The 25888-nt window shown below is 41.9% G+C and overlaps 2 protein-coding genes across 2 annotated transcripts in view; both read left to right on the top strand.

Annotated features, from left to right (window-relative positions):
- wdr90 (WD repeat domain 90) overlaps positions 1 to 15308 on the top strand; it is a 54790-nt gene extending 39482 nt beyond the window's left edge. The window contains 21 exon segments of the mRNA XM_064993556.1: positions 460 to 621; positions 2244 to 2372; positions 2533 to 2666; positions 2820 to 2860; positions 3019 to 3150; positions 3418 to 3713; positions 5008 to 5167; positions 5170 to 5201; positions 5310 to 5412; positions 7344 to 7465; positions 7711 to 7867; positions 8020 to 8210; positions 8590 to 8758; positions 8943 to 9066; positions 10826 to 10997; positions 11076 to 11198; positions 11851 to 12022; positions 12234 to 12364; positions 12592 to 12735; positions 14024 to 14228; positions 14564 to 15308. Of these exon segments, the coding sequence (XP_064849628.1) occupies positions 460 to 621; positions 2244 to 2372; positions 2533 to 2666; positions 2820 to 2860; positions 3019 to 3150; positions 3418 to 3713; positions 5008 to 5167; positions 5170 to 5201; positions 5310 to 5412; positions 7344 to 7465; positions 7711 to 7867; positions 8020 to 8210; positions 8590 to 8758; positions 8943 to 9066; positions 10826 to 10997; positions 11076 to 11198; positions 11851 to 12022; positions 12234 to 12364; positions 12592 to 12735; positions 14024 to 14228; positions 14564 to 14721 (3057 nt within the window). The 3' untranslated portion in view covers positions 14722 to 15308.
- A 478-nt stretch (positions 15309 to 15786) lies between these two features.
- Positions 15787 to 25395, top strand: LOC135503737 (adhesion G protein-coupled receptor E5-like). The gene is made up of 11 exons (XM_064921880.1): positions 15787 to 15998; positions 16232 to 16321; positions 21622 to 21753; positions 22089 to 22226; positions 22419 to 22462; positions 22573 to 22686; positions 22783 to 22942; positions 23094 to 23216; positions 23512 to 23666; positions 24120 to 24281; positions 24442 to 25395. The coding sequence occupies exons 1-11, from the start codon at positions 15968 to 15970 to the stop codon at positions 24589 to 24591; spliced, it is 1299 nt and encodes a 432-aa protein (XP_064777952.1). The 5' UTR covers positions 15787 to 15967; the 3' UTR covers positions 24592 to 25395.
- The last annotated feature ends 493 nt before the right edge of the window (positions 25396 to 25888 follow it).

Genomic DNA, 25888 nt, shown 5'->3' on the forward strand with positions numbered 1-25888 from the left:
GACATTTCACATTCTTAAAATAAAGTGGTGAATTTTAACTGACCTAAGACAGGGAGTTGTTACTAGGATTAAATGTCAGGAATTGTGAAAAACTGAGTTCAAATGTATTTGGCTAAGGTGTATGTAAATTTCTGACTTCAACTGTATATGTTAAATGTACATATCTACCTCAATTACCCTTCATCAACTCTCTACTGGATTCATATATATATATATATATATATATATATAAAGCCATGTTATCGTTACTCATTGTGTATTTATTATAACTTATTATGTGTTCTACTTTTCTATTACCTGTATATTTTCTTTCTCTTTGCATTGTTGGGAAGGTAAGCATTTCATTGTTAGTCTTTACCTGTTGTTTACGAAGCATGTGACAATTTAAAATTAGATTTGAACAAGTTCGGATGTGTATCTGAGCCGAGGTAACATGATGCTCTACTTTGCATCACCCAGCTGCTGCGTGTGGACGTGAGTATCCTGGATGTGGAGAGCACCACTCTAGACTCGGCCTTGAAGGTGTGCTTCTCCCCGGCCACCACCGGACACCTACTGGTCACCACCTCCGCCAACAAGATCCTGTGGATTAGCACGAACTCCGGACGACTGCTCAGAGAGGTAGTGGTACTGATATGCATGCCGTCTCTCTGTTTTTGAGGTGTGTGTGTGTGTGTGTGTGTCTACATGTCTATGTTTTAGTGTGGGAGATACTTTTGTAGTGTGTGGGGACACCTGCTCGCTGAACATCTCATTCTATAATCATGGCCATTAATATGGAGTTGGTCCCCCGTTTGCTGCTATAACAGCCTCCACTCTTCTGGGAAGGCTTTCCACTAGATGTTGGAACATTGCTGTGTGTGCCTTGCTCCCATTCAGCCACGAGAGCATTAGTGAGGTCGGGCACTGGTGTTGTGCAATTAAGCCTGGCTCTCAGTCGCCGTTCAAATTCATCCCAAAGGTGTTCAATCGGGTTGCGGTCAGGGCTCTGTGCAGGCCAGTCAAGTTCTTCCACACTGATCTCGACAAACCATTTCTATATGGACCTCACTTTGTGCTCTGTCATGGGGGGGGCATTGTCATGCTGAAACAGGAAAGGGCCTTCCGCAAACTGTTACCACAAAGTTGGAAGCACAGAATCATCTAGAATGTCATTGTATGCTGTAGTGTTACATTTTCCTTTCACTTGAACTAAGGGGCCTAGCCCGAACTATGAAAAACAGCCACAGACCATTATTCATCCTCCACCAAATTTAACAGTTGGCACCATGCATTGGGGCAGGTAGTGTTTTCCTGGCATCCTCCAAACCCAGATTCATCCGTCGCACTGCCAGATGGTGAAGCGTGATTCATCACTCCCGAGAATGCATTTCCGCCGCCCCAGAGTCCAATAGCAGCGAGCTTTACACCACTCCAGCCGACGCTTGGCATTGCGCTTAGTGATATTAGGTTTTTGTGTGGCTGCTCGGCCAAAAGCTTCCGACGAACAGTTCTTGTGCTGACTTTGCTTCCAGAGGCAGTTTGGAACTTGGTAGTGAGTGTTGCAACCGAGGACAGACAATTTTTTCCAACACTCAGTGGCCCCGTTCTGTGAGCTTGTGTGGCCTACCACTTCGCAGCTGAGCTGTTGTTGCTCCCAGACATTTCCACTTCACAATAACCGCACTTACATTTGACCGGGACAGCTACTGCAGGGCAGAAATGTTATGAACTGACTTGTTGGAAGTCACTGAGCTCTTCAGTAAGGCCATTCAACTGCCAATGTTTGTCTATGGAGATTGCATGACTGTGTTCGATTTTATACACCTGTCAGCAACGGGTGTGGCTGATATAGTCAAATCCACACATTTTGAAGGGGTGTCCACATACTTTTGTGTATATAGTGTGTTTGTGTGTGACAATGTTGATGTGCATAATACAGTGATGAAGGTGCCGATTGTCTTTGCCACTGACTTTCCTAAAGAGATGTTTTTCCATTTGAGTCATTTTAGCTGATGCTCTTAACCAGAGGGACTTAGTTAGTGCATTCGTCTTAATAAGGTATCTCGGTGAGCAACCATATATCACGATCATAGTAAGTAAACCATTTCCTCAACAAAGCAACTTATCAGCAAAGTCAGAGCTAGTGAGAAAAGAAAAGCGTGTGTGTGTTAAATTGTTTTATTTATTAATCAAGGTACTTTAATATATCTATGTTGTTTTGGTGGAGTTCTTCAGTGTGTTGTGTATGGTATCCCTGCCAGATGTCTAAGGTACACAAGCACCAGTGTTCCTCTCTAGCTGTGAGTGAGGATGGACGTTTCTTACTGACAGCAGGACACAATGCTGTGAAGGTGTGGGATTACAACATGCAGCTGCATGTCAACTCGCAGGTAAAGTGGATTTTGAGTTCGGTTACCATGCCAACCGGCATTTTGTATTAGCAATTTATGGATTTCAGTATTGTGATCTTACCAAATTTCAAGTAGTTTTTAAAAGTTGTGACGTTATTCATTTGAAATGTGTTGATTTGAAGATGACATTCCATCCCAGATGTTCATAGGCCACAGCCAGCCTATTCGCCAAGTGAACTTCGCCCCAGACCAGATGGCTGTGGTCTCAGTAGGAGACGCCATCTTCTTCTGGGACTTCCTGGCCCACCCTCAGGAGACTGGAACTGACAGACGGTGAGAGTCTTGCCTGTCTGTCTGTCATGTCTGTCTGTCCCCCAAAGAATTCTCCACAGTGGTATTGCATTACTGTACTGTTGTAAATTGTATAAGTAGGTTGTATTCATGCATCTGTGTGTAATTTATCAGTTTTCATTTTTTCTCTCGCAGTTCACCACCAAAGGCAGCCTCTGTTTCCCCTCCTAAACCATGTAAATACAAAAACAGATGATGAATCATCATTTCTTTCTATGTCATTCACACCATATTTGAAAAGGTTGCCAGTAAATAGAATACCATGTACAGAAAGAAGTAAGTCTACTAGTTCTGGCTATCAATAGATATTCAGAATTTGGGGGTTCTACTGTAGCCCTTAAAGGTCATTCAGAGTCAGAGGTCAACAGTAGGCTGCTATCCAATGGAATGCCTCGACAGACAGCGCCCCTTCCCACTTCACCTCCGCCCTGTTTGGACATCAGCTCCATAAACAGGATTGGACAAGGTGAGAATCGCTGCTCCTTTTTTCATTCACTTTTTTTACACTTTGTTTTTATCTCTCACCCTTACTTGTAAAATTACCCCTAGCACCAACCCCTGGAAAAGTGTGCAAAAAACTATGGTGATCACCTAGCCCACCAATGGGTTTCCACCATTTTTCTTATGACTTTCTGCAAAGATAAGGAGCAAGGTATTGTTTTACAACCGACCTAAAGTACCATGTTCTCCCCCACTTTGCCCTTCTCCTGTGTCTCCCTCTTTCCTTCTTAAGCTCTGAGCCACCTGTCTCTGTGTGAGGAGGACATTGACGAGGTTCTTCCCCGCGCTGCCCCCCTGGCAGGCCCCTCCCCTCGCCCTCCGTCTGGCTCCTTTCTCAAAGTCACTGAGATGGCAGCAGGCGGAGATTCATCAACCCTGAAGTCTAGTCTGAAGAGAGCAGCGGACAATGGTAAATTATTTATTTATAAATTCAGTGGCAAAGATAATCATCATGCATGTCATACCAGTCAAAAGTTTGGACACCTACTCATTCAAGGGGTTTTCTTTATTTGTACTATTTTCTACATTGTAGAATAAAATTGAAGGCATCAAAACTATGACATAACACATATGGAATCATGTTGTAACCCAAATTGTTTATTTTTTATTATTATTATTTTTTTATATATTTGAGATTCTTCTTCTGCCTTGATGACAGCTTTGCACACTACATGATTCCATGTGTTATTTCATAGTTTTGAAGTCTTCGCTATTATTATACAATGTAGAAAAGAGTCAAAATAAAGAGAACCCCTTGAATGAGTAAGTGTGTCCAAACTTTTGACTGGTACTGTACATACTGAACAAAAACATAAACGCAAACAATTTCAAAGATTTTACTGAGTTACAGTTCATACAAGGAAATCAGTCCATTTTAAATACATTCATTAGGCCCTAATCTATGGATTTCACATGACTGGACAGGGATGCTTCAATGGGTGGGCTTGGGAGGGCATAGGCCCACCCACTTGGTCACCAGTTCCACCCACTGGGAAGCCAGGCCCAGCCAATCAGAATGAGTTTTTCCCCACAAAAGGGCTTCATTACAGACACAAATACTCCTCAGCACCCCCCTCAGACGGTAGGTGAAGGAGCTGGATGTGGAGGTCCTGGGCTGGCGTGGCTACATGTGTTCTGCGTTTGTGAGGCTGGTTGGATGTACTGCCAAATTCTATAACAATTACGTTGGAGGCGGCTTATGGTAGAGAAATTAACGTTAAATTCTCCGGCAACAGCTCTGTTGGACATTCCTGCAGTCAGTTGGGAGCGCCGCTGCTCAGCTATATTTAGGTCTCTGCAGAGATGTTCGATTGGGTTCAAGTCCGGACTCTGGCTGGGCCACTCAAGGACATTCAGAAACTTGTCCTGAAGCCCTCCTGTGTTATCTTGGATGTGTGATTTGGGTCGTTGTCCTGTTGGAGGTGAACCTTTGCCCCAGTCCGAGGTCCTGAGCACTCTGTAGCAGGTTTTCATCAATGATCTCTCTGTACATCTTTCTCTCGATCCTTACTGGTCTCTCAATCCATGCCGCTGAAAAATATCCCCACAGCATGATGCTGCCACCACAATGCTTCACTGTAGGGATGGTATGGGATGGGATGATCAATGGAAACAGGATGCACGTGAGCTCAATTTCAAGTCTCATAGCAAAGGGTCTGAATAAGGTATTTCTGCTTTTAATAATAATAAATTAGCAAACATTTCTAAAAACCTGTTTTTGCTTTGACATTATGGGGTATTTTGTGTAGATTGAGGATTATTATTTTTTTAATCCATTTTAGAATAAGGTTGCAAACGTAACAAAATGTGGGAAAAGTAAAAGGAATACTTTCCGAAGCCAGACACATACTTTCCGAAGACACTGTATATGTATGTGTATATGTGTATGTATGTATGTATGTGTGTTGTATGTTACTTTGTTGTATGTTATACAGATTCTTTGAAGGTGGAGAAGCCAGTGCGTCCCGACTGCTACAAGCACTTCACCCACGTTTCAAAACCTCCACCCTCGACCAGGTAGAGAGCACCTCTTGCCAGCTCAAGTCCCGTCATTGAGAAATAAGGAAGCCTGCATTTATTAAGGCTTGCTTTCCAAGCTATTCTGTCTGCATGTCTCCATCTCAGAGTACTGCATCTCCTGAACTGGGCGAAGAGGGCCTGAGTCTGAAGGCAGTGATTGGTTACAATGGCAATGGGCGGGCCAACATGGTGTGGAATCCAGAAACAGGTAAAACCTTGCGCTTGTTCAGCTGATTTCATTGGCTGACTAAAATATACTGATAGAATACGTAAAATATTATGATGCAAGTTATAATGCATTGTAAGACTTGGCGTAAGCATGTATGACCCAGTTTCATCGCTGTTTGTTTATCTTATGTGGTTGTGTTGACTGATTACAGGTCTGTTTGTGTGGTAGTTGTGTACTTTCCTGTATATAGCTTCTTACTTTCTCGTGTCTTTATTTTTATTTCTCTTGTGTTTTTGTTCTATCTTATGTTATTATTAGTACTACATTGATATTGATTGTTGGGTTTGGAGCTTGTAAGAAAGGCATGTTATGTTTCTTGTCCACGTGACATTGAAACTTGACTGAGTGCAGGTCTGTTTGCGTGCTCCTGTGATTGAGTGGTGGTTATGTGGTTTTGTTTAGGGCTGTTGCGGTGACCGTATTAACGGCACACCAACAGTCACGAGTCATGAAGGCAGTCAAATTCCACATGACCATTTTAGTCACGATAATTAGGCTTCTCCAAGCTCTGATGCTGATGATGGTCATTAGTTCAGTTAAGTTCAAGTTTGGGGCAGATCATTTTCACCATAAAAATGCACCTTTATAATTAAAGCATTACATGCATAATCGCATTTGCAGTCACTTGATAATGGTGTTTTCCGCAAATGGAACATTCGCGTAGTGCTTAAAGCCTACTACCATGTGCGCTTATAATGTGAAGAAATAGTCTAATAGTCTAAATAGTCTAAATAGTCCAACATTTTAAGCTAAACATTCTGATCTGTTGTGTCAGCCACATTGCATGAAAAAAGTTTTTTTGATGGTAGTGGTTGTATTAATTTGGGATCTATCACATCCCACAACTGTCCCAGACTATGTTTTGGAATATTTATTTCTCACACAGAATAGAATTGGTCGACTTTTGTGGGGATAGTAGATTGACATAGGCTAGTGCTTTTGCTGTTCGTTAGGCCTACTCATCTTGTTGGCTGACGAAAATTAAATGTGGACAGTTCATCCGATGTTGTCAATATGCACCTCAGAATTGGATAATGACTCGCGCAGTTGCGTCCCCGACGTGTCCGTCTTCACTTGTAGCCTATGAGAAAGACTCGATCACGTGACAGAGAGCTGTGTGAGAGATGTTTCGGATTGCGCAGCACACTCGCGGAGAAGGGCACAACGCAGCACTCCGAGCTTCAAAAGACATGGTTTCTTTTAATGGTGCATTACGTCCACAAAGGGGATGTCGCCATGAAATTCGAGGCATCATCAAGTGCTTGTCAAATTGTGAGAGACTATTGGTGTGTACAGCCTGTGCAAAAAAACCAGCTCATGCCTTTCAAGCGACTTTCTTCAAATCATCATTAGTCTCATGCAGCCTTAAAATGTATTAAAAATCAAAACATATAGCCCAAAGTTTACAGAACCACTAAAGTTACATTAATAACGATAAATTAACTTAACGCTGAACACAGAATAGTCAAATGTGCACACTCCCTCATCGTTTGGAGAAAATATGAATATTTTATTCAGCTTTGTTCAATTGTATTCTTCATTCTATAAAATAATGCCACAGCCACAAATCTTGTCTGCTAAATTAACTAGTGTAGCCCACAGCCACGTTAGGATCTAACCTAAGGAGAACTCAGAGTATGCAATTATTTTCTTCTGAAATGGACTACATTTTCTTTATACCATGCTTCTTTAGACCTGTCTAAAATAAATAATGGACTTATTGTGAAGGTGTAGGCTATATTACATGGCTTTATTAGACTTTTTAAAATGTATTTTAGGCTTTGTGTGGATGCCAGGAGATGTGTTTGTATTAATTAACTGTCAATTACCGTGAGACCGACAGTTATTTGCTTGACAATCACCGGCTGACAAAATTCCGCCACAGCCCTAGTTGTGTTGACTGATTGCAGGTCTGTTTGCGTACTCCTGTGGTTGTGTGGTGGTGGTGGAGAACCTACACACTGGCTCCCAGAGACACTGGCTGGGCCACACTGAGGAGATCTCCTGTCTGGCTGTTACCAATGACGCGCAGGTAGGCCTCCAGTCTCCTCTCTAGCATGAGCGATGATGATGAAGGTGGTGGACTGTGCTGGTGCCAAAAGGATGATGCATTCTCTGCGTCTCAACCACTGTCTGAATGTGGTTTCTCTCTGTGACTAGTTGTGCTAAGTCTGAATTGTCCTGTTTAAAGTGTTTATGTGACTTTGATCCCTTCTAACTAGACAGGTGATTTTATGAGTCATTGCACGTCTCTGACGGTGTGTTGTTCTCTTTCAGACTGTGGCCTCGGCGGCAGGGGGCAGCGGTGGCTCCAGGAGCCTCATCTGCATCTGGAACGTTCAGGATGGAATCTGCAGTAATACCATCTCCTACCACCGGGGGGCGGTGCAGGCCCTGTCCTTCTCCAGGGATGATTTCTTCTTCCTCACTGTGGGTCAGTGGAACAGTCCTTCAAGGACAAGTGGAGTAGAGTTTCACTACATAGCGTTCACTTATCCAGTCACATAAAGATCAATGATTACCTCAAGGATGAGAGATGGAAAATGTTTTTTTTTTTTTATGGCATTTGAATCCGCCCTCCTGCAGGGGACTTCACCGACCCCGAGGTGGCGCTGTGGAGCACCAGGACCTACCAGCTGCTGTCCAGGGTCAGTGTGTCCGGCCCGCTCCACGACGTGGCCTTCAGCCCCTCTGCAGCCAGTCAGCTGGCCTGTGTGGGCAGCCATGGACTCTACTTCTGCAACACCCACACACAGGGCCTGGACGTGGAGCTCAAGGTAACAATAGAATTAGAGTGAATTTCTAATTAATTGTTTTTCTAAGAAGGTAGCCCTGATACTTTTTTTACACTATCGTACCGACCCAAACTATGCTCTTTTGGCCTGCTTTCTAGAGAATATGTTTCGGTATAATACCAGACTTCTTTTGTTTAACACTGCTTATTTCCTGCCTGGTTTGGGCTGGGCATGTCTAGCTAACTAGAACCCCTCTGCTTGGATAAAAATCAGGCCGGCACCAGGTATGTTCAACATGTTCTCCCTCATAGGAAGACATATTTCCACATAACGAGGACAACAACGTTTTTCTTTCACAAAGACTTTGAAGAAAAATGTCCATGTTGTGTGGACAATAACGTTTTTCTAATTCAAATTCTAGGTGCAGAGAGTGTGTGTGCCAGAGGAGGTGGGTGGCGTGGAGCTGACGGCTCTGTGCTACAACTCCAACTCCATCCTCTTCACGGGCACCAACAGTGGACATGTGTGTGCCTGGGACTGCAACACCCAGCGTTGCTTCATGACCTGGGAGGCTGACCAAGGGGAGATCGGTCAGTTACATTTTTTTTAAATGTTACTCATAGCAGGCACTCTTATCCGAAGCTTATCCAGACTTCATTCAACTAAAAGTTGGTAAATAAACACACATCACAATCTTTGCAAATAAACCCGTCTCCAAAATAGGTTTGTGAGTCTGTATGTACAGTATTAGTGTACGTTTGTGTGTGTTCCTAGGAGTGCTGCTGTGTCGGGGGAACCGTCTGTTGACGGGCAGTAACACTCGGAGGCTGAGGCTGTGGGGCGTGGCAGCTGTACAGGGCATGAGGCCTGGAGGAGAGACTCCTAACACAGAGGACAGGTCTGTTGCTCACCGCACACCCTTCTCAGCCTACACATTCTACTCCTTACATACCTTTTCCCTCATCCTCCTATGTTACATAGTATGTGGCCTGTTGATTTATATTCCTTGAAAATGTGGTATTTAGTTAAAGCTGCAATATGTAACTTCTTGCGGGGACCTGATCAAATTCACATAGAAATGGTAGTTACAGATCTGTCATTCTCATTGAAAGCAAGTCTAAGAAGCGGTAGATCTGTTCTATGTCCGCTATTTCTATGTTTCTACTTTATTTGTCTTATACGGCGGAGCAATTTCAGCATACAACATGTAAAGTGTTGTTTACATCCCTGTTAGTCACACCTGTCTAACATCCCTGTTAAATAGGTGTGGCATATCAATAAGCTGATTAAACAGCATTATCATTACACAGGTCCACCTTGTGCTGGGGACAATAAAAGGCCACTTTAAAACTTACAGTTTTGTCACATAACCCAATGCCACAGATGTCTCCAGTTTTGAGGGAGAGGGCAATTGGCATGCTGACTGCAGGAATGTCCACCAGAGCTGTTGCCAGATAATTTAATGTTTATTACTTTACCATAACCCTCATCCAACGTCATTTTAGAGAATTCGGCAGTGTGCCCAACCTGCAGTATGCCCAACAGACCACGTGTAACTAAGCCAGCCCAGGACCTCCACATCTGGCTTTTTCTCCTTCCGGATTATCTGAGACTAACCATCTGTGGGTTTGCACAACAGAAGAATTTCTGCACAAACTGTCAGAAACCGTCTCAGGGAAGCTTATCTGCGTGCTCGTCGTCCTCACCAGGGTCTTGACCTGACTGCAGTTTGGTGTTGTGACCGACTTAAGTGGGCAAATGATCACTTTGGATGGGCACTGGCATGCTGGAGAAGTGTGCTCTTCACGGATGAATCCCAGTTTTAACTGTACCGGGCAGATGGCAGGCAGCGTTTTATATGGTCGTGTTGGTGAGTGGTTTGCTGATGTCAACATTGTGAACAGATTGCCCCATGGTAGGGTTATGGTATGGGTAAGCATAAGCTACGAACAACCAGCACAATTGCATTTTATCAATGGCAATTTGAATGCACAGAGATAGATATGTAGTGAGATTCTGAGGCCCGTTGTCGTGCCATCCATCCATCACTTCATGTTTCAGTATGATAATGCACGTCACCATGTCACAATGATCTGTACACAATTCCTGGAAGCTAAAATGTCCCAGTTCTCCCGTGGCCTGCATAATCACAAGACATGTCACCCATTGAGCATGGTTGGGATCCTCTGGATCGACATGTACGAGAGCATGTTCCAGTTCCCGCCAATATCAAGCAGCTTCACACAGCCATTGAAGAGGAGTTGGACAATATTCCACAGGCCACAATCAACGGCCTGATCAACTCTATGCAAAGGAGATGTCGCACTGCATGAAGCGAATGGTGGTCACACCAGATAGTGACAGGTTTTCTGATCCAAGGCCCTACTTTTTTTTAAGGAACTGTATCTGTGACCAACAGATGCATATCTATTCCTAGTCATGTGAAGTCCATAGATTAGGTTCTAGTTAATTAATTTCAATTGACTGAACGGTAACTTAGTTTATTTGCGTTTTATGTTTTGGTTCAGTGTACATGTATTGCATCAGTGTGATCTTGTGAGGCTATTACGTTTTATATAGAGAACCACTCTTATTCAATGAATTGGCTTATTTGATCGAATGGTCTACTCTCATTGGTCCTTGCCTCTGTCTATCAGAGGTGCTCTGGTGCTATTGGAGCAGGAGATGATGCTGGACGGGACGGTGGTGAGCGCGGCCTTTGACGACGTCATGGACATGGGCATCGTGGGCACCACGGCGGGTACCCTGTGGTACATCAACTGGGTGGACAACACCAGCATCCGCCTCATCAGCGGGCACAAGAGCAAGGTACAGTATAGAGTTTTTGCCAGCGTGTGCACGCCTCTATCCGTACATTGAATGACCCGCTCCCCCCCCGGTGTTCAGGTAAATGACGTGGTTTTCAGCCCAGACGAGAGCCACTTTGCCACATGTGGGGAGGATGGCAGTGTGAGGGTGTGGACGGCCCCCAACAACGAACTGGTGGTGCAGTTTCAGGTGCTCAACCAGGTGAGACTGCAAGACAACTACAGGAACCCCTAAGGCTAAGATGGCCGCGTGGATTAAAAAAAATACTTTATAACGTTAATGACATTCAGTCGCTGTGACGGATTTCCACTCATATGGGTCGTTGTTTGTTTCTAATCGAAAAGGACTGAAAGTGGTGAAACTCGCAGTTTTAATACATGTACAAAATTATCCTCTCTCCCTAAGAGCATGATGGGCATGACATTTATAAATGGAAGGGGAGGATGACTTGGGCCAGCAGACAATCGATCTGAGATCCACTTAAGTTTCAGTCATGGGATTTTCGTTGTTGCTTTAACCCCTGATTACACCTATATACATTAATACATTGTAACAGCAGCCATAAGTATTATAATGCAAATATTATAAAGCACTTATAAACTACAAAATGTTGTGAAGCATGTTATAATTAGAGCTATGACATGACCAGAGCTATTATTTTCAACTACCGCCTTACACAGGCTAAATGGCTGTATATCACATGCTGTAGCAATTCCATTATGACACGGTACTTACAAGGCTACATGCCACATCAAGAGAGAGAAGCTCCAATGCATCATGTACCAGTTATAAACCTAGGAGTCTGACTGTCAATATCTACACCCCTGATTCTCCCCCCCGTCTTGTCTGTCAGAGCTGTGGTAGTGCGTGCTGGAGCCCGGTCAGTCCCTCTAAAGGGGGTGCCTGTGTGGTGGGGGGGTACAGCGACGGGACCCTAAGGATCTTTCGCCTGGCCTCCTCAGAGATGGAACTCAAGCTGCACCCGCACCTTGTGGCCATCACCGCCATCCAGTACTCTGCTAACGGTGTGTGTTTGGGAAGGTCACTGTCAATGCTACCAGTGGACATTGTCTCGTGTCGAAATTGGTAGTCGGACACTGCCGATTCTGCTTTACTATTCATGTTTGGGATGTGATGGCAGTCTTTCTGTTGGGTCACCGTTTGTATGTCATTTCACCGTGATGTATAATAATACACATTATATAACGGAGGCTATATGTGACCTCTGACCCTCAGGTCAGGTGATCCTCTCTGCTGGGAGGGACGGCCTGATGGCTGTCAGCAGCCCAGTAACCGGGCTTACCGTCAGACTCATCAGCGACCACAAGGGGGCACCCATCACTACCATCCAGTGTGTGAAGAAACAGGTCAGGGCCCATATTCACACATCTAAGTAGGAGTGCAGATCTAGGATCAGTTTTGCCTTTCAAATTATAATGAATAAAAAGGGGGACCCGATCCCATAGTATACATAGAATGACTAGAACATACTTCTTCTGTGTGACGTCTTCTGAGGTTACTAGTGTAACTGTTTTTGAGGAGCTACTAAGAATCTACATGAAGGAATTGTGTCGTCATGCATTTTGCCCACCAGTACAAAGAATTTGGGCTTGAAGGAAATGAGATGTGGTTGGCTGCCAGTGCAGACAGACGGGTCAGCGTTTGGGCAGCTGATTGGATGAAGGACAAGTGTGAGCTCCTGGACTGGCTCACATTTCCAGCCCCTGCCAATCCTGAGGTAAACCTCTCTTCATGGGCATACACACACATGCACGCAAAATAAATAGCATGGAAATCAGTCTGTTAGATAAGCACTTTCAGGTGAGTATTGTATTCAGGATAGAGGGAATTCAGACCCAAGTTATGCATGTCCGCATCAATGTAACTTCATTCCCTTTTTATGCGCTTTTCTCTCTATGTATTCTGAACTTGGACTTAAAGCTGCAATATGTAGGCGACCCGACCAAATTCACATAGAAAAGTAAGTTATAGATCTGTCATTCTCGTTAAAAGCGAGTCTAAAAACTGGTGGACCTGTTCAATGTGTGTAATTTCTATTCTTCCCATTCTTAAGTATAGTTTTTTCATCTTTTCATTTCGGTTTTGTACACCAGCTTCAAACAGATGAAATTACAATATTTTTGGTTATAGAAAATAGATTTCACAGTGGATTAGCTGGTACAATGATTCTCTACATAATGACTGCGTTTAAACTATTTGAATTTTATCATCCAAGAAATGGCGGTGTGATTACTGCATATTGCACCTATTAAGCATGGGGAAATGCATGTCCCAGCAAGGTATTTCTTTGGGGGGTAGATCACAGAAATTTAAGGTGTGGCAGAGGTATGTCTACAGATATGGAAATCATAAATAAGTTTGAGTTTACCTGTTTGTTCCAAGTGGATTTTTTTAAATAGAAATGATTTGAAATAACACACTGCTCTCCATGCAATTTCATTTACAAATTGATAAGAGCTATTGATAAGAGTTAGGTAAATTAGTAATCTGTTTGGAGAAGGGGATTGTAAAATACAAATAGCAATAGTTTTAGATGATTTTTCCTTCTGTTCGCTGGAGACTAATGTGAAACCAGTCATGGAAGCAAACTGGTAAGCATATCAAGATGACAGGTATTTAATTTCCCACAATGAAGTATAAAATTTTAAAAAGTATATTTAAAAAAATTAAAAACATTTTATACTACACTGGGAAATGGGGTGTGTTTTCTGTGATTTGAATTACATTTATTCAGTGCTTGCAAGGGAGCCATACCTGCAAACCCTCATTGCGCATGTGCATAGGGTTGGTCTGAATACTAAATACTGAGAAGAGCTTCAATCAGAACGGCTAAAAAAAAAAGTCTGAATCGGCCCTGACGTGAAGTGCAAGATGAGACGTGATATCAGTCAATGGCTGTTTTTTAATTGAAAACCCTTTCTCAACCTTGCAAGCATGGAATGGTTTTACCGTGAACATTTCTGTGTTTTTAAAAAGTCCTCTCTCCCTTTCTCTGTCTTCATCAGGCGTCAGACAGCCTTCCTCCCAGCCTGGCTGCTTTCAGCCCCATAGACCCTGGCCTGGTGGTGTACACAGGCTATGGAGTGGAGAGAGAGCTGTCCTTCTACAGCCTGGCTAAGAAACGGGTCATAAAGAAGATTGCCCTGTCCCATTGGGCCATGTGCTTCAGCCTCTCCTCCAAGGGTCGCCTCATAGCGGTGGGCTCAAAAGGTGCATGTCACTTCTCTTCTACCTCTCTCATTTCAGTTTTACAATGTGACTGTTGTGTTTTGTGTTGTAAAAAGCACTTTTTTTGCTAGCAAGAAATGAAGCATTAAAGTAAACTACAATAAAAACCCATCAAAAGCAGACCAGCTTGGCACAGGCTTGCTTGGTATTTTCGAATTTACAATACAGCATCAGTTTGACAAATCACCAGCATGTGTGTCTCTCTGCACAGTACTGTACTCAATGACACATTCTGTATGTATGCAAATAGGTTGCATGAAGCTGCTGTGTGTTTTTCTCTCTCTCTCTCTCTCTCTCTCTCTCTCTCTATCTCTCAGAGCGAGTGCTGAAGCTCATCAAATCATCCAGTGGTAGGTTCCAGGACTTCCTCCACCACAGTGACTCATTGCAGACCTGTCGATTCTCCCCCTCAGGGAAACTCCTCTTTACCGTTGCCTACAATGAGATCCTGCTGTGGGAGGTGCGGGCCCTTTAGAACAAGATAGACCACTATACATTAGTAGACTGTGAACTATATTATTAAAGGACAATCAGAGGGTGATCTACTGTATAGACCCAAGCTTTCACCATTGGTCCTAGTTAGTATGGATTTCTAGATTGACATGAGGTGTTGGGTGGTGGTAATGTAGGTTAATTGAAACACTGCTCTCCTGTCTGCATCAACCCTCGGTTGGGTGTAGATTAATAGTCCTCAATACTCACGCACGCAAGTGCCTCAATTTAACTGACAAAGCTTACTGAATAATTTATCAATTGTTTACTTTAGTCATTTTAATTCTGAGGTTTTTATCAGTCCTGTAAATTACTTTTTATATTTGAAGAAAATGTTTCATTTTTTATTTATATGAGAGCCTCCTTTGTCTGTTCAGTGGTTTTACACTTCATGGGAGTGATTTTTGTTTTGCATGTTATGTTCTTAAAATTATAATGCGCTATGTCCATCAGCCAATACGGTCATTCAGTCTAAATTATGCACTAAAATGTTTTGTCCATCAATGTTATACACTTGTATATATATATTTTTTTTTCAACAAAGAAATTTCAATAAAGGTTGTCACCTCAGATGAAACCCTAAGTTGTCATTAATGTGATTGTTTTTTGTGATGCAATTTCAAGGTAAGTATATTTCCACTAATGTTATGTCATCAAATGAAATTGTGACTTTGGTTGAGCTGAGGGGGCGGAGAGGCATTGAATTGCAAGTATTTAGACAGCTATGTACCGGAATCTTCATTATCGCTCACTATCTTGTGTGACGTGTGTTTTAGCCAGTACTGAGAGATTCTGTTTTAGTTTATTGAATGTGTCATTCTGATTACACAACAAGGTTTGGGATGATGCATAGTTTTGCAAGTTGTGTTTTTTGTTTTATTTAGGGGGGAAATGAGAGGGAAGAATGCATCTTTTAAAGTGGCTGATTTTGTATTCCTTACGTAGGGTGACACGCTAAAGCTCTTAATGTTTGAGATGTCTTTGACTGGATTAATTTTTACCCATTTATCTCTTTCCCCATCACTGATAGAGGAGGTGGAGATGACGAGAAGAACTGATATCGTGACTTCCATTTTCTACTTCAAGATGAAATCTCTTCAGATGACGGTGTTGAGAAAAGTAACAAAAGGGAGACATTTGCAGAGAGAATAACGTGACCGTGTTGAAGTACTACTCTGTCAGTTACACTTCCCGCACAGTTAATCGACAAACGACAAACTGCCTTTGTAATGGGAGTGAATTTATGCGTCTGGATTCTTGGTGAGTTAGCTCATTTCCCTATGGTACTGGAGGGCCTTTCAACTGTAGGAGTTTTTTTGTTGTTGCCTGAAATAAAGATGAGGGCGTCTCAGAGATTGAGAGAATATCTGTTTGTTTGTAATTTGACGCTACCCAATGGCATGACTGCACTGGTCTAAAGGATAGGCTTGCATGTATATAGAGGCATCATTTGTTTATGTCCTGATATTTCTTGTCTTTTTTTCCCCCTACAGGTCTCTACCTGGCCCTACCTTTGGAAGGGATATATCCTCCACTCTGTCAAACAGGGTATAAGATTTCTAACATTGGAAGTGGCTGTTCTGGTAAGATCAACTGATTTTACCCTGGTGATGAAAAAGATCACTGCATTTGAATGGCAAGTGTAGACAGCAGAGTATTGTTTCTTTCATCTCTATCTGTTTGAATTTAACGGGTGCCTTTTTACAGGTTCACATCTAGGATAAAAGTTTAGAATTCAGACTTACCAAGAGGTTAGAGTGAGAATGATGATGTCTAAAAGAATGCATTCACTGTTCATTTGCTGAAACTATTCTCACTCATTTCAAGCCAACCAACTAACTGACTAATACCTAACATCTGTCCTAACCTCAGATACTTACTTGGTGTTATGTAGATACAGATGAGTGTGTAGAAGATCCCTCCAGCTGTGGGAACCATTCTACTTGCTTCAACACCCTTGGTAGCTACCACTGTCAGTGTCATCCTGGGTTCGAATCTAGGATTGCTTATTTCACATCCGCAGATGGAGGATGTACAGGTCAATACTGTGTTTTTAAGATGTAATTAATAACTAATAATAGCTTTAATTCCTTGCCACTAATATGAATAAAACAGGATAATTAAAAGCTACCACTGTCTGTCAGTTTTCAAATTATGATAATGTTGTAGCATATAGTAAGGTCTGAAATTATTGACACCCTTGACAAAGATTTAGCAAAAAATAAATACGTAATTCAAATACTGAGCTATATTGTATGCTCAGAAATGTTGGGAAATTATATGATTTTATACTTGTACAATTGCTCAGAGAAGGAGATTTTGTTAAACAAGTAATACTTTTTTCCTCAAAGGTAGGGGTAAAAATTGACACCTGTTTTCAATACCGCACCTTGCAAGGATAATGACACTGAGTCTTTTTCTAAAATGTTTGGAATTGGAGAACAGATTGGGAGGGATCTTAGACCATTCTTCCATACAGAATCCTTCTAGATCCTTCAGTCTGCTCTTGTGGACTGCTCTCTTCAATTCCAACCACAGGTTTTCAATCCATAGTCTAGAGACTATGGATTGCTATTCCAAAAATATATTTTTGGCCAATTAGCCATTTCTTTGTGGATTTTGATGTGTGCTTGAGGTTTATTGTCTTGGTGGAAGATCCACTTATGGCCAAGTTTCAGCCTCCTGACAGAGGCAACCCGTTTTGTGGTTAAATTACTTAGTACTGGGTAAAGTTCATGATGCCGTTGACCTTAACAAGGGCCCAGGACCAGTGGACTTGCACTACAGTGGCGGTTTTGGCATGGAAATGACAATGGATTAGCAGAAATTAACCACTTTTACCTACTATAAAATATGGTGGTGGATCTTTGATGTTATGGGGCTATTTTGCTTCCACTGGTCCTAGAGCCCTTATTCATTTTTTGGCCAAAAACCTGGTTGCCTCCGCTAGGAGACTGAAACTTGGCCGCAAGTGGATCTTCCAGCAAAACAATGACCCCAAGCACAAATCAAAATCCACAAAGAAATGTGTTTAATGTCCACAAAAGAAACATTTCTAACCCATTGAAAACTTGTGGTTTAAATTGAAGAGGGCAGTCCATACGTGCAGTTAAAAGATATATCAAGTATCTGGAAGGATTCTGTATGGAGGAATGGTCTAAGATCCTTCAAATGCCGCTATCCTCACAAGGTGAGGTACTGAAAGGTTCTGATAATAGAGGTGTCAATAATTTTGACCCTAACTTTTTAAAGATTTTTATTGTATTACTTGTTAACCTCCTAAAAGTCTAAAACAGACAGTTCAAAACCTTTATGATTTTTTTTTTTTTTTTTTTTACTATCTGTCCGATATCTAAGACATATAAGAAACCTCAGGAATTGTACAAATCTATCTATTGCGTTAGTGCTTAATTGGTGAGTCATATCCTCTTTTGGATGAAGGAATTCGGTCTTAATCAACTATTCCTAAATATCCCTTGTAATCATTCTGTTACTGAACAACATCCTCTGCTTTTCGAAAGTATTCACACCCCTTTACGTTTTGCACATTTTGTTGTTACAGCTTGATTTTAAAATGGATTAAATTTGGATTTTTTTGTTGTCACTGGCCGACAGACAATACCCCATAATGTCAAAGTGGAATGATGTTTTTGAATTATTTACAAATTAAGAAAAAATGAAAGCTGAAATGTCTCAAGTCTGTAAGTATTCAACCCCTTTGTTATGGCAATCCTAAATGTGCTTAACAAGTCACATAAGAATTTGCATGGACTGACTCTGTGTAATAATAGTGTTTAACATTATTTTTGAATGACTACCTCATCTCTACCCCACATATACAATTATCTTTAAGGTGCCTCAGTTGAGCAGTGAATTCAAACAGATTCAACCACAATGTCCAGGGAGATTTTCCAATGCCTCACAAAGAAGGCCACCTATTGGTCGATGGGTACAAATTTTAAAAAAAGATGACGTTGAATATCACTTTGAGCATGGTGAAGTTATTAATAACACTTTAAATATTGTATCAATACACCCAGTCACTACAGAGATACAGGCATCATTCCTAACTCCGTTGCCAGAGAAGAAGGAAACCGCTCAGGGATTTCACCATGAGGCTTTAAAACAGTGACAGTTTAATGGCTGTGATCTGAGGATGGATCAACAACATTTTAGTTACTCCACAAAACTAACCTAATTGACAGAGTGAGAAGAAGGAAGCCTGTAGGGAATAAAACATCATTCAAGGCAAGTAATACTACAAAAGAATGTGGCAAAGCAAATACATTTTGTCCTGAATATGAAGTGTTATGTTTGGGGTAAATCCAATACAACACATTACTGAGTACCGCCCTCCATATTTTCAAGCATAGTGGTGGCTGCATCATGTGGCTTGCAATTGTTAAGGACTGAAGAGTTTTCAGGGTAAAAAAAAATCAACTGAATGGAACTAAGCTAAGTCAAATCCTGGGGGTAAACCTGGTTGTCTGTTTTCCACCAGACACTGGGAAATGAATTAACCTTTCAGCAGGACAGTAACCTAAAACACAAGGCCAAATCTACACTGGAGTTGTTACACTGGAGTTGTTTTACAAGACAACGGTGAAAGTGGCCAAGACAGTTTTGGCTTAAATCTACTTGAAAATATATGTCAAGACCTGAAAATAGTTGTCTTGCAATGATCAACAACCAATTTGACAGAGCTTGAAGAATTTTGAAAAGAATAATGGGCAAATGTTGCACAATCCAGGTGTGGAAGTTTCTTAGATTTACCCAGAAAGACTCAGCTGTAATCGCTGTCAAAGGGGACTCTACAAATTATTGACTCAGGTGTAAATACTTAAGTTAATAAGAAGTATTTCATTTTCAATGAATTAGCAAATTAAATAGCTTTCCCCCTCAATCTACACCCAATACCCAATAATGATAAAGCAAAAACATTGTTTTTTAGCAAATTTATATATACATTTAAAGAACAGTAAATATCCAATTTACATAAGCAGCGATAAAAGTCTTCTTGGGTATTACGCTACAAACTTGGCACACCTGCATTTTGGAAGTTTCTCCCATTCTTCTCTGCAGATCCTCTCAAGCTCTGTCAGGTTGGATGGGGAACACCGCTCCACTGTTATTTTGAGATTTCTCCAGAGATGTTCGATAGGGTTCAAGTCCGGGCTCTGGCTGAGCCACTCTAGCACATTCGGAGACTTGTCCCGAAGCCACTCCTGCATTGTCTTGGCTGTGTGCTTAGGGTTGTTGTCCTGTTGGAATGTGAACCTTCGACCCATTCTGAGGTCCTGAGCGCTCTGGAGCAGGCTTTTATCAAGGATCTCTCTGTACTTTGCTCCATTCATCTTGACTGGTCTCCCAGTCCCTGCCTCTGAAAAACATCCCCACTGTCGTGGAAATTCTAATCAATAATGAGTGAGGAGACCCAACACTCTTGAGTGATGTGCCGAGATCTCTGACATACAAATATATTTTATAGCAAGATAAATCCTCTTAGTCTACATGACAAACAGATGTGTGGAATGGGTCAAAAGGTGAGACTTGATATATGAGAAAGGAGTATCCCCCAGCCAGATAGCATTTGATGTGAAGACTGTTATTGTATAGAAACCAGAGTTTGACCCCTAAGAAAAGGTTCCTCTCATTATTATCCATACATGAGCCATCTCTCCCTGGTACAAACACCAACTCATTCTATGAAATACATATCACCAAACCATTCATAAATAAATTATCAGCGTTTTAAGCATCAGAGGGTTTTCTCAGTTCACACAGACACATGAGAAAGTACTAATAGAAACCTATTCTATTGCATAAAACAACCATTTGATGCATAAACAGTATTAAACATAATCTTGTAATTTGTTTATCACACACCACCATGCTTCACCGTAGGGATGGTGACAGGTTTCCTCCAGACGTGACGATTGGCATTCAGGCCGAAGAGTTCAATCTTGATTTCATCAGACCAGAGAATTTTGTTTCTCGTGGTCTGAAAGTCCTTTAGGTGCCTTTTTAGCAAACTCCAAGCGGGCTGTTGTGCATTTTATTGAGGAGTGGCTACTGCCTGGCCACTCTACCATAAAGGCCTGATTGGTTGAATGCTGCAGAGATGGTTGTCCTTCTGGAAGGTTCTCCCATCTCCACAGAAGTACTCTGGAGCGCTGTCAGAGTGACCATCGTGTTCTTGGTCACCTCCCTGACCAAGGCCCTTCTCCCCTGATTGCTCAGTTTGGCTGGGTGACCAGCTCTAATAAGAGTCTTGGTGGTTCAAACTTCTTCCATTTAAGAATGATTGAGGCCACTGTGTTCTTGGGGACCTTCAATGCTGCAGAAATGTTTTTGGTACCCTTCCCCAGATCTGTGCCTCAACACAATCCTGTCTCGGAGCTCCACAGACAATTCCTTTGCCCTCATGTCTTGGTTTTTGCTCTGACATGCACCGTCAACTGTGGGACCTTATATAGACAGGTGTGTGCCTTTCCAAATCATGTTCAATCAATTGAATTTACCACAGGTGGACTCCAATCAAGTTGTAGAAACATCTCAAGGTCGATCAATGAAACAGGATGCCCCTGAGCTCAATTTTGAGTCTCATAGCAAAGGGTCTGAATACTTACGTAAATAATATTTCTGTTTTTTGTTTTCACTTTGTCATTATGGGGTACTGTGTAGATTTAATTTAATCTATTTTAAAATAAGGCTGTAACATAGTTTTGGTGGGGGGGTCTGGGGTCTGAATACTTTCCAAATGCATTGTATATACAGACAATTGCAATGTTGTATTTTTTTGTTACTCGCATTTTCATCACATACACCATCATCATCTCTCTCCCCACCACTTTTTCCCCCCACTAATCTCTTCTACTTTCAGACATTGATGAGTGTGGTGAGGAAAGACATATTTGTGGGCAGTGGGGAACCTGTCACAATAGGAAGGGAAGCTACTGGTGCAGTTGTCTCCAGGGATTCCATCAGGAAGGAGATATAACTTCTATGTGTGTAGGTGAGAGAAACCCCCTTGGGTCGATGTGTTCTGTGTCAGGTTAAGTTGTGGTACTGGTGAGTTAGTCACTTTACTATGACTACCTCACAGTACCGCAAAACTAAATGCATTGACCAGAATTATTTGAAACGTCTTATCCACATTGTGTTTTTGGGGTATTGCGTGTCTTTTTAGTATCACTCTGTTTGGTCACTGTCCGACACATCCATGTCGTCATCGTCTTTCTTATTCCCCCACTTTCTCACTCACTCACTCTCTCTCGCACACTCTCTCTCTCACTCTCTCTCTCACACTCTCTCTCTCACACTCTCTCTCTTTCACTCACTCTCACACAGACGTAAATGAGTGTATAGGGGCTGGGAACAAATACCCCTGTGGCAAGAATGGAACCTGCTGGAATCTGGAGGGCAGCTACAGGTGTCATTGTCCCCCTGGATTCACTACCTACGGCAACAACCAATCTAAGTGTCAAGGTGAGAGAAATGCTTGTTCTACCTTTTCATTTTCTGCTGACCTCAGTTGTCTTCGCTTGTGACCACTGATCTTGAGGCCATCTGTTGAAACCTCCACCCAGTTACCAGTTTCACAGTCGCGATGGCCGGCCTGATGTATTGTGTTGTATTTGTACAATCTGAGGTCATCTGCATTCATGGTTTTCCTTTTAGAGCTGAATTGTGACCCTTTTGCAACTCCGAGTACACCTGAACAGGTAAATTCTTCCCCTTTTTTAAATTATTATTTTCTCTCTTCATCTTGATTATTCACCATATTCTTCTCATTTATATCTCTCTCTTTCTGTGTACTTTCTGTCTCTCTCAGACTCTACCAGGTTTTGACAGCCTCTTGTCTCTCCTGAGAAACAACTGTTTGGTGTTGATTAACTCCTCTGGGTTGGCTGGAGCTACAGAAAAGACTGGAGAGGCGCTTTTGACAGTATGTTGCCTCCTTGAGCTACACACAAGCGGGCGCGCACACACACACACACACACACACATTACATCACGTCTCTGTTGTCTGTCTTTTCCAAAGGGACTGGCCAATGTCACTGATGTTCTTCAACTCCAGTCCAATGGTCAAGGTGGTAACAGCGGGAAAGTGACTACGCTACTGAGGACAGTAGAAAACTCTATCAGACTGATTGCTCCACAGCTGAGAGAAACTGTGAGCAGGATAAATACAAGCCATACAGGTAACACTTATACTGAAAACACATTTAGTCATCACTTTAACATCAGCGGTACCACAACTTAACCTTGCATTGACCAGTAAGTGACCACTTGTTCTTTCAATAATGGTGATTTCTACTTAGTGTAGATTTTTGTCCCTATGTTGAAAAACAGAGGTAGAAGTTGTGGTGAGGAGGGACAGGACACCACCCCGAGGACCAGTCAGACTGACGAATGAAAACATCCAACTTGACACCACCTGGGAGACGGCGATCGGAGATGACACGAATTTCCCAGGTACACTCCCACTCAGCTGCAGTGGCATTAGCCTTCTTTAAAAAAACAAAGTCATTGGGTGTTTCTGAATGACAATTATTTACTGACATTTCTATACGTTTCTTTATTTTATGTCTTGTAGGATTTGTGTGGAGGCTTTTGTGTTTTGTGTATATGGTGCATATGTTGTGTACCGTGTGTGTTTTATTTTAGGTTGATACTTGATGATTTGTGAATTGGTTTTGTTTTATATTGTTTTATATTGTTTGTTTCTGTATGTTTTAAGTGGATTGATTTTGTGTTATGATGTTTGCAGGTTTTGGGTTTGCCATTTTGCTCAGCTACAAGAGTCTGCAGACTTTGACCAACAGCTCCGAGCAGCTCTCCTCCAGAGTGGTGACTGTATCTGTTAGCAACCCCAACACAACAAACCTGTCTGAACCGATCATTCTCACCTTCAATCACTTGAAGGTAACAATTGTGTTTCTCTAAAAGGCTGACCGTCAGTTACAGTGAGAGTTCACTTCTTTTGCTTATCTTTGACTTCCCTAGACTGTGATTGTTTGCTCCAAACAGGTTTTTTTTATTTAAATAAACATTTTAGCTGGTTATTTAGCAATGTTTAAAATCTCCTAGCTACAATTTTTGGGGAATGTTGCAATGCTAGTGGAAATGGATTGTATCCGTTAGCGATGTGTTCAAAATCATGTGGTTTACGTCCCCATGCTTTTAAATGCACCACTAACGGATACAAAAATGCTAGCCAGATTATTCTGGATTTAACTTCAAAATAAAGTAAACTATCCCTTTAAAACAGGTTTTATTAGACATTTTAAAAACAACAACATTTGTGTAACAGATATGCACGCAGTAGACCTTAGCTGTTCATAAAATGACATGAGTCTCATCTCCTCTGTGCCCCAGTCCAGTGATGCGAATACCACCTGTGTTTATTGGTCAGAGGATGGTGAGGGGGCTTGGTCAATCCAGGGCTGCGCCTCCGTGATGTCCAACTCCACCCACACTGTGTGCTCCTGCACCCATCTCAGCAGCTTTGCCCTGCTCAGGGGAATCCAAGAAAATAAGGTGATACACAACAACACTATAGAACTGCTAAGAGGTTTTAAAGGTTCTTAGATCTGTGAGAAGGTCTTTTTGCCTTCAAACTCACACCCCAAGCATACCTTCCTTGGGGCAGTAGTATGATCTATATTTGATTCTTGTTATTCCGCATTGACATTGACAGAAATGCAGACAGTTGCAGTTGGTGATGTGGGCGGGCGCTTCCGTGGCGCTGGCTTGTGTGGTCCTATCCCTGCTCATGACCCTGTGGTGTCGCTTTGTCAGCAAAAAGCGCAATGGAGGGAGCCGACCAGAACAGCATTTTAACCTCTAAAGCACCCCAATTTAGACAGCAGGGATTTCTAAAATCTCTTTTCTGTGTTTTGTATATAATCCCACCCTATGTCAATTTACTGTAAAATAACTATTTAGACTGTGAACAAACTGTTAGAAAATTTAAATATGAAGTTTCAGTTTCAACCTCAGTCAATTGATAAACATGATTTCATGAAATATATAAATGTATTTTGATATTATTGATTGTTCTCAATTCCCATCAATGTCAATTTACTTTTATCACTGTTCAATTGTACGTAGACGAGTTTACCATATCGTATTATTGTACAAGTTTAAATAGCAACTCTGTTGTAATCAAAGGAAGGATGTACATGTTTCTTCATGAAAGACTGAGCACACCCTTTTACGCTCACTGTGTATACTGGACACATAGAAAGGGACAAACTGCACATGCATACCTACATTACATTCATACTGTTATGTGGCCGATGGTCGGCGGCCTGGAGACCGGTTCAAGTGCATCAGGCAGATTGCGTGAAAACATGAAACGAGGAGAACAAAACATGCGTTAAACAGCAACCTCTTCAAAATTTCAGGCTTTCTAAGTAGGTGAAGAACTGATGGTCCAGGTTGAGTTTCTGTTTTGGTTAGAATGTCAGAGAATGAAAAACATCTTTTAAAGGTCCTGAACAGTCAAAATTGTGTTTATCATCCACATTTATTCTCTCATTTTATTTGTCTTATTCTCATACCCCATTTAAATAAGTACTGCCTTGTAACCATCATTGCAGAAGACATGTTGGCAGTGGGACGTGGTTTACATAGCTAGCTAGCTAGACTACTTGTGTCAAAATTTTACTGCAGGGTGTTATAGGTTTCCCCTATTTATCTGTGGCAAATATACTTCCAGGTTTTCCAGGTTTTCACTTTCATCTGTATCTGATAGTTCAGTTGAAACTGGTCGGAAAAAGCCTGGGTTGACTTCATCAATTACATTTGCTGACTGCCAGACCATGTACATAAACCATGCCTTGCCATGATGTCAATAATTATGTATACATTGTTTGGCATGTCTCTTCTGTTGCAATTCATAGCAGCACTGACATGACAACTGACAGCTAGTTACTGGCCAGCATGGGGGAAGGAATTCTGTTTGGAACACCGACTCAGTTGTCATGTCAGTGCTGCTATGAACTACAACAGAAGAGACATGCCAAACGACACAAGTTGCCGTCAATCAAGGTGAGCTCCCCACCCACTCAGACTGGTCCTTCAGCCTTACTGATAGTTGGAAATGAGAGAAAATGTCAATTCAGAGCATTTGAATCTAGGTG

This window comes from Oncorhynchus masou, chromosome 18 (genome assembly GCF_036934945.1).
Source record: "Oncorhynchus masou masou isolate Uvic2021 chromosome 18, UVic_Omas_1.1, whole genome shotgun sequence".
Taxonomy (NCBI): Eukaryota; Metazoa; Chordata; class Actinopteri; order Salmoniformes; family Salmonidae; genus Oncorhynchus; species Oncorhynchus masou.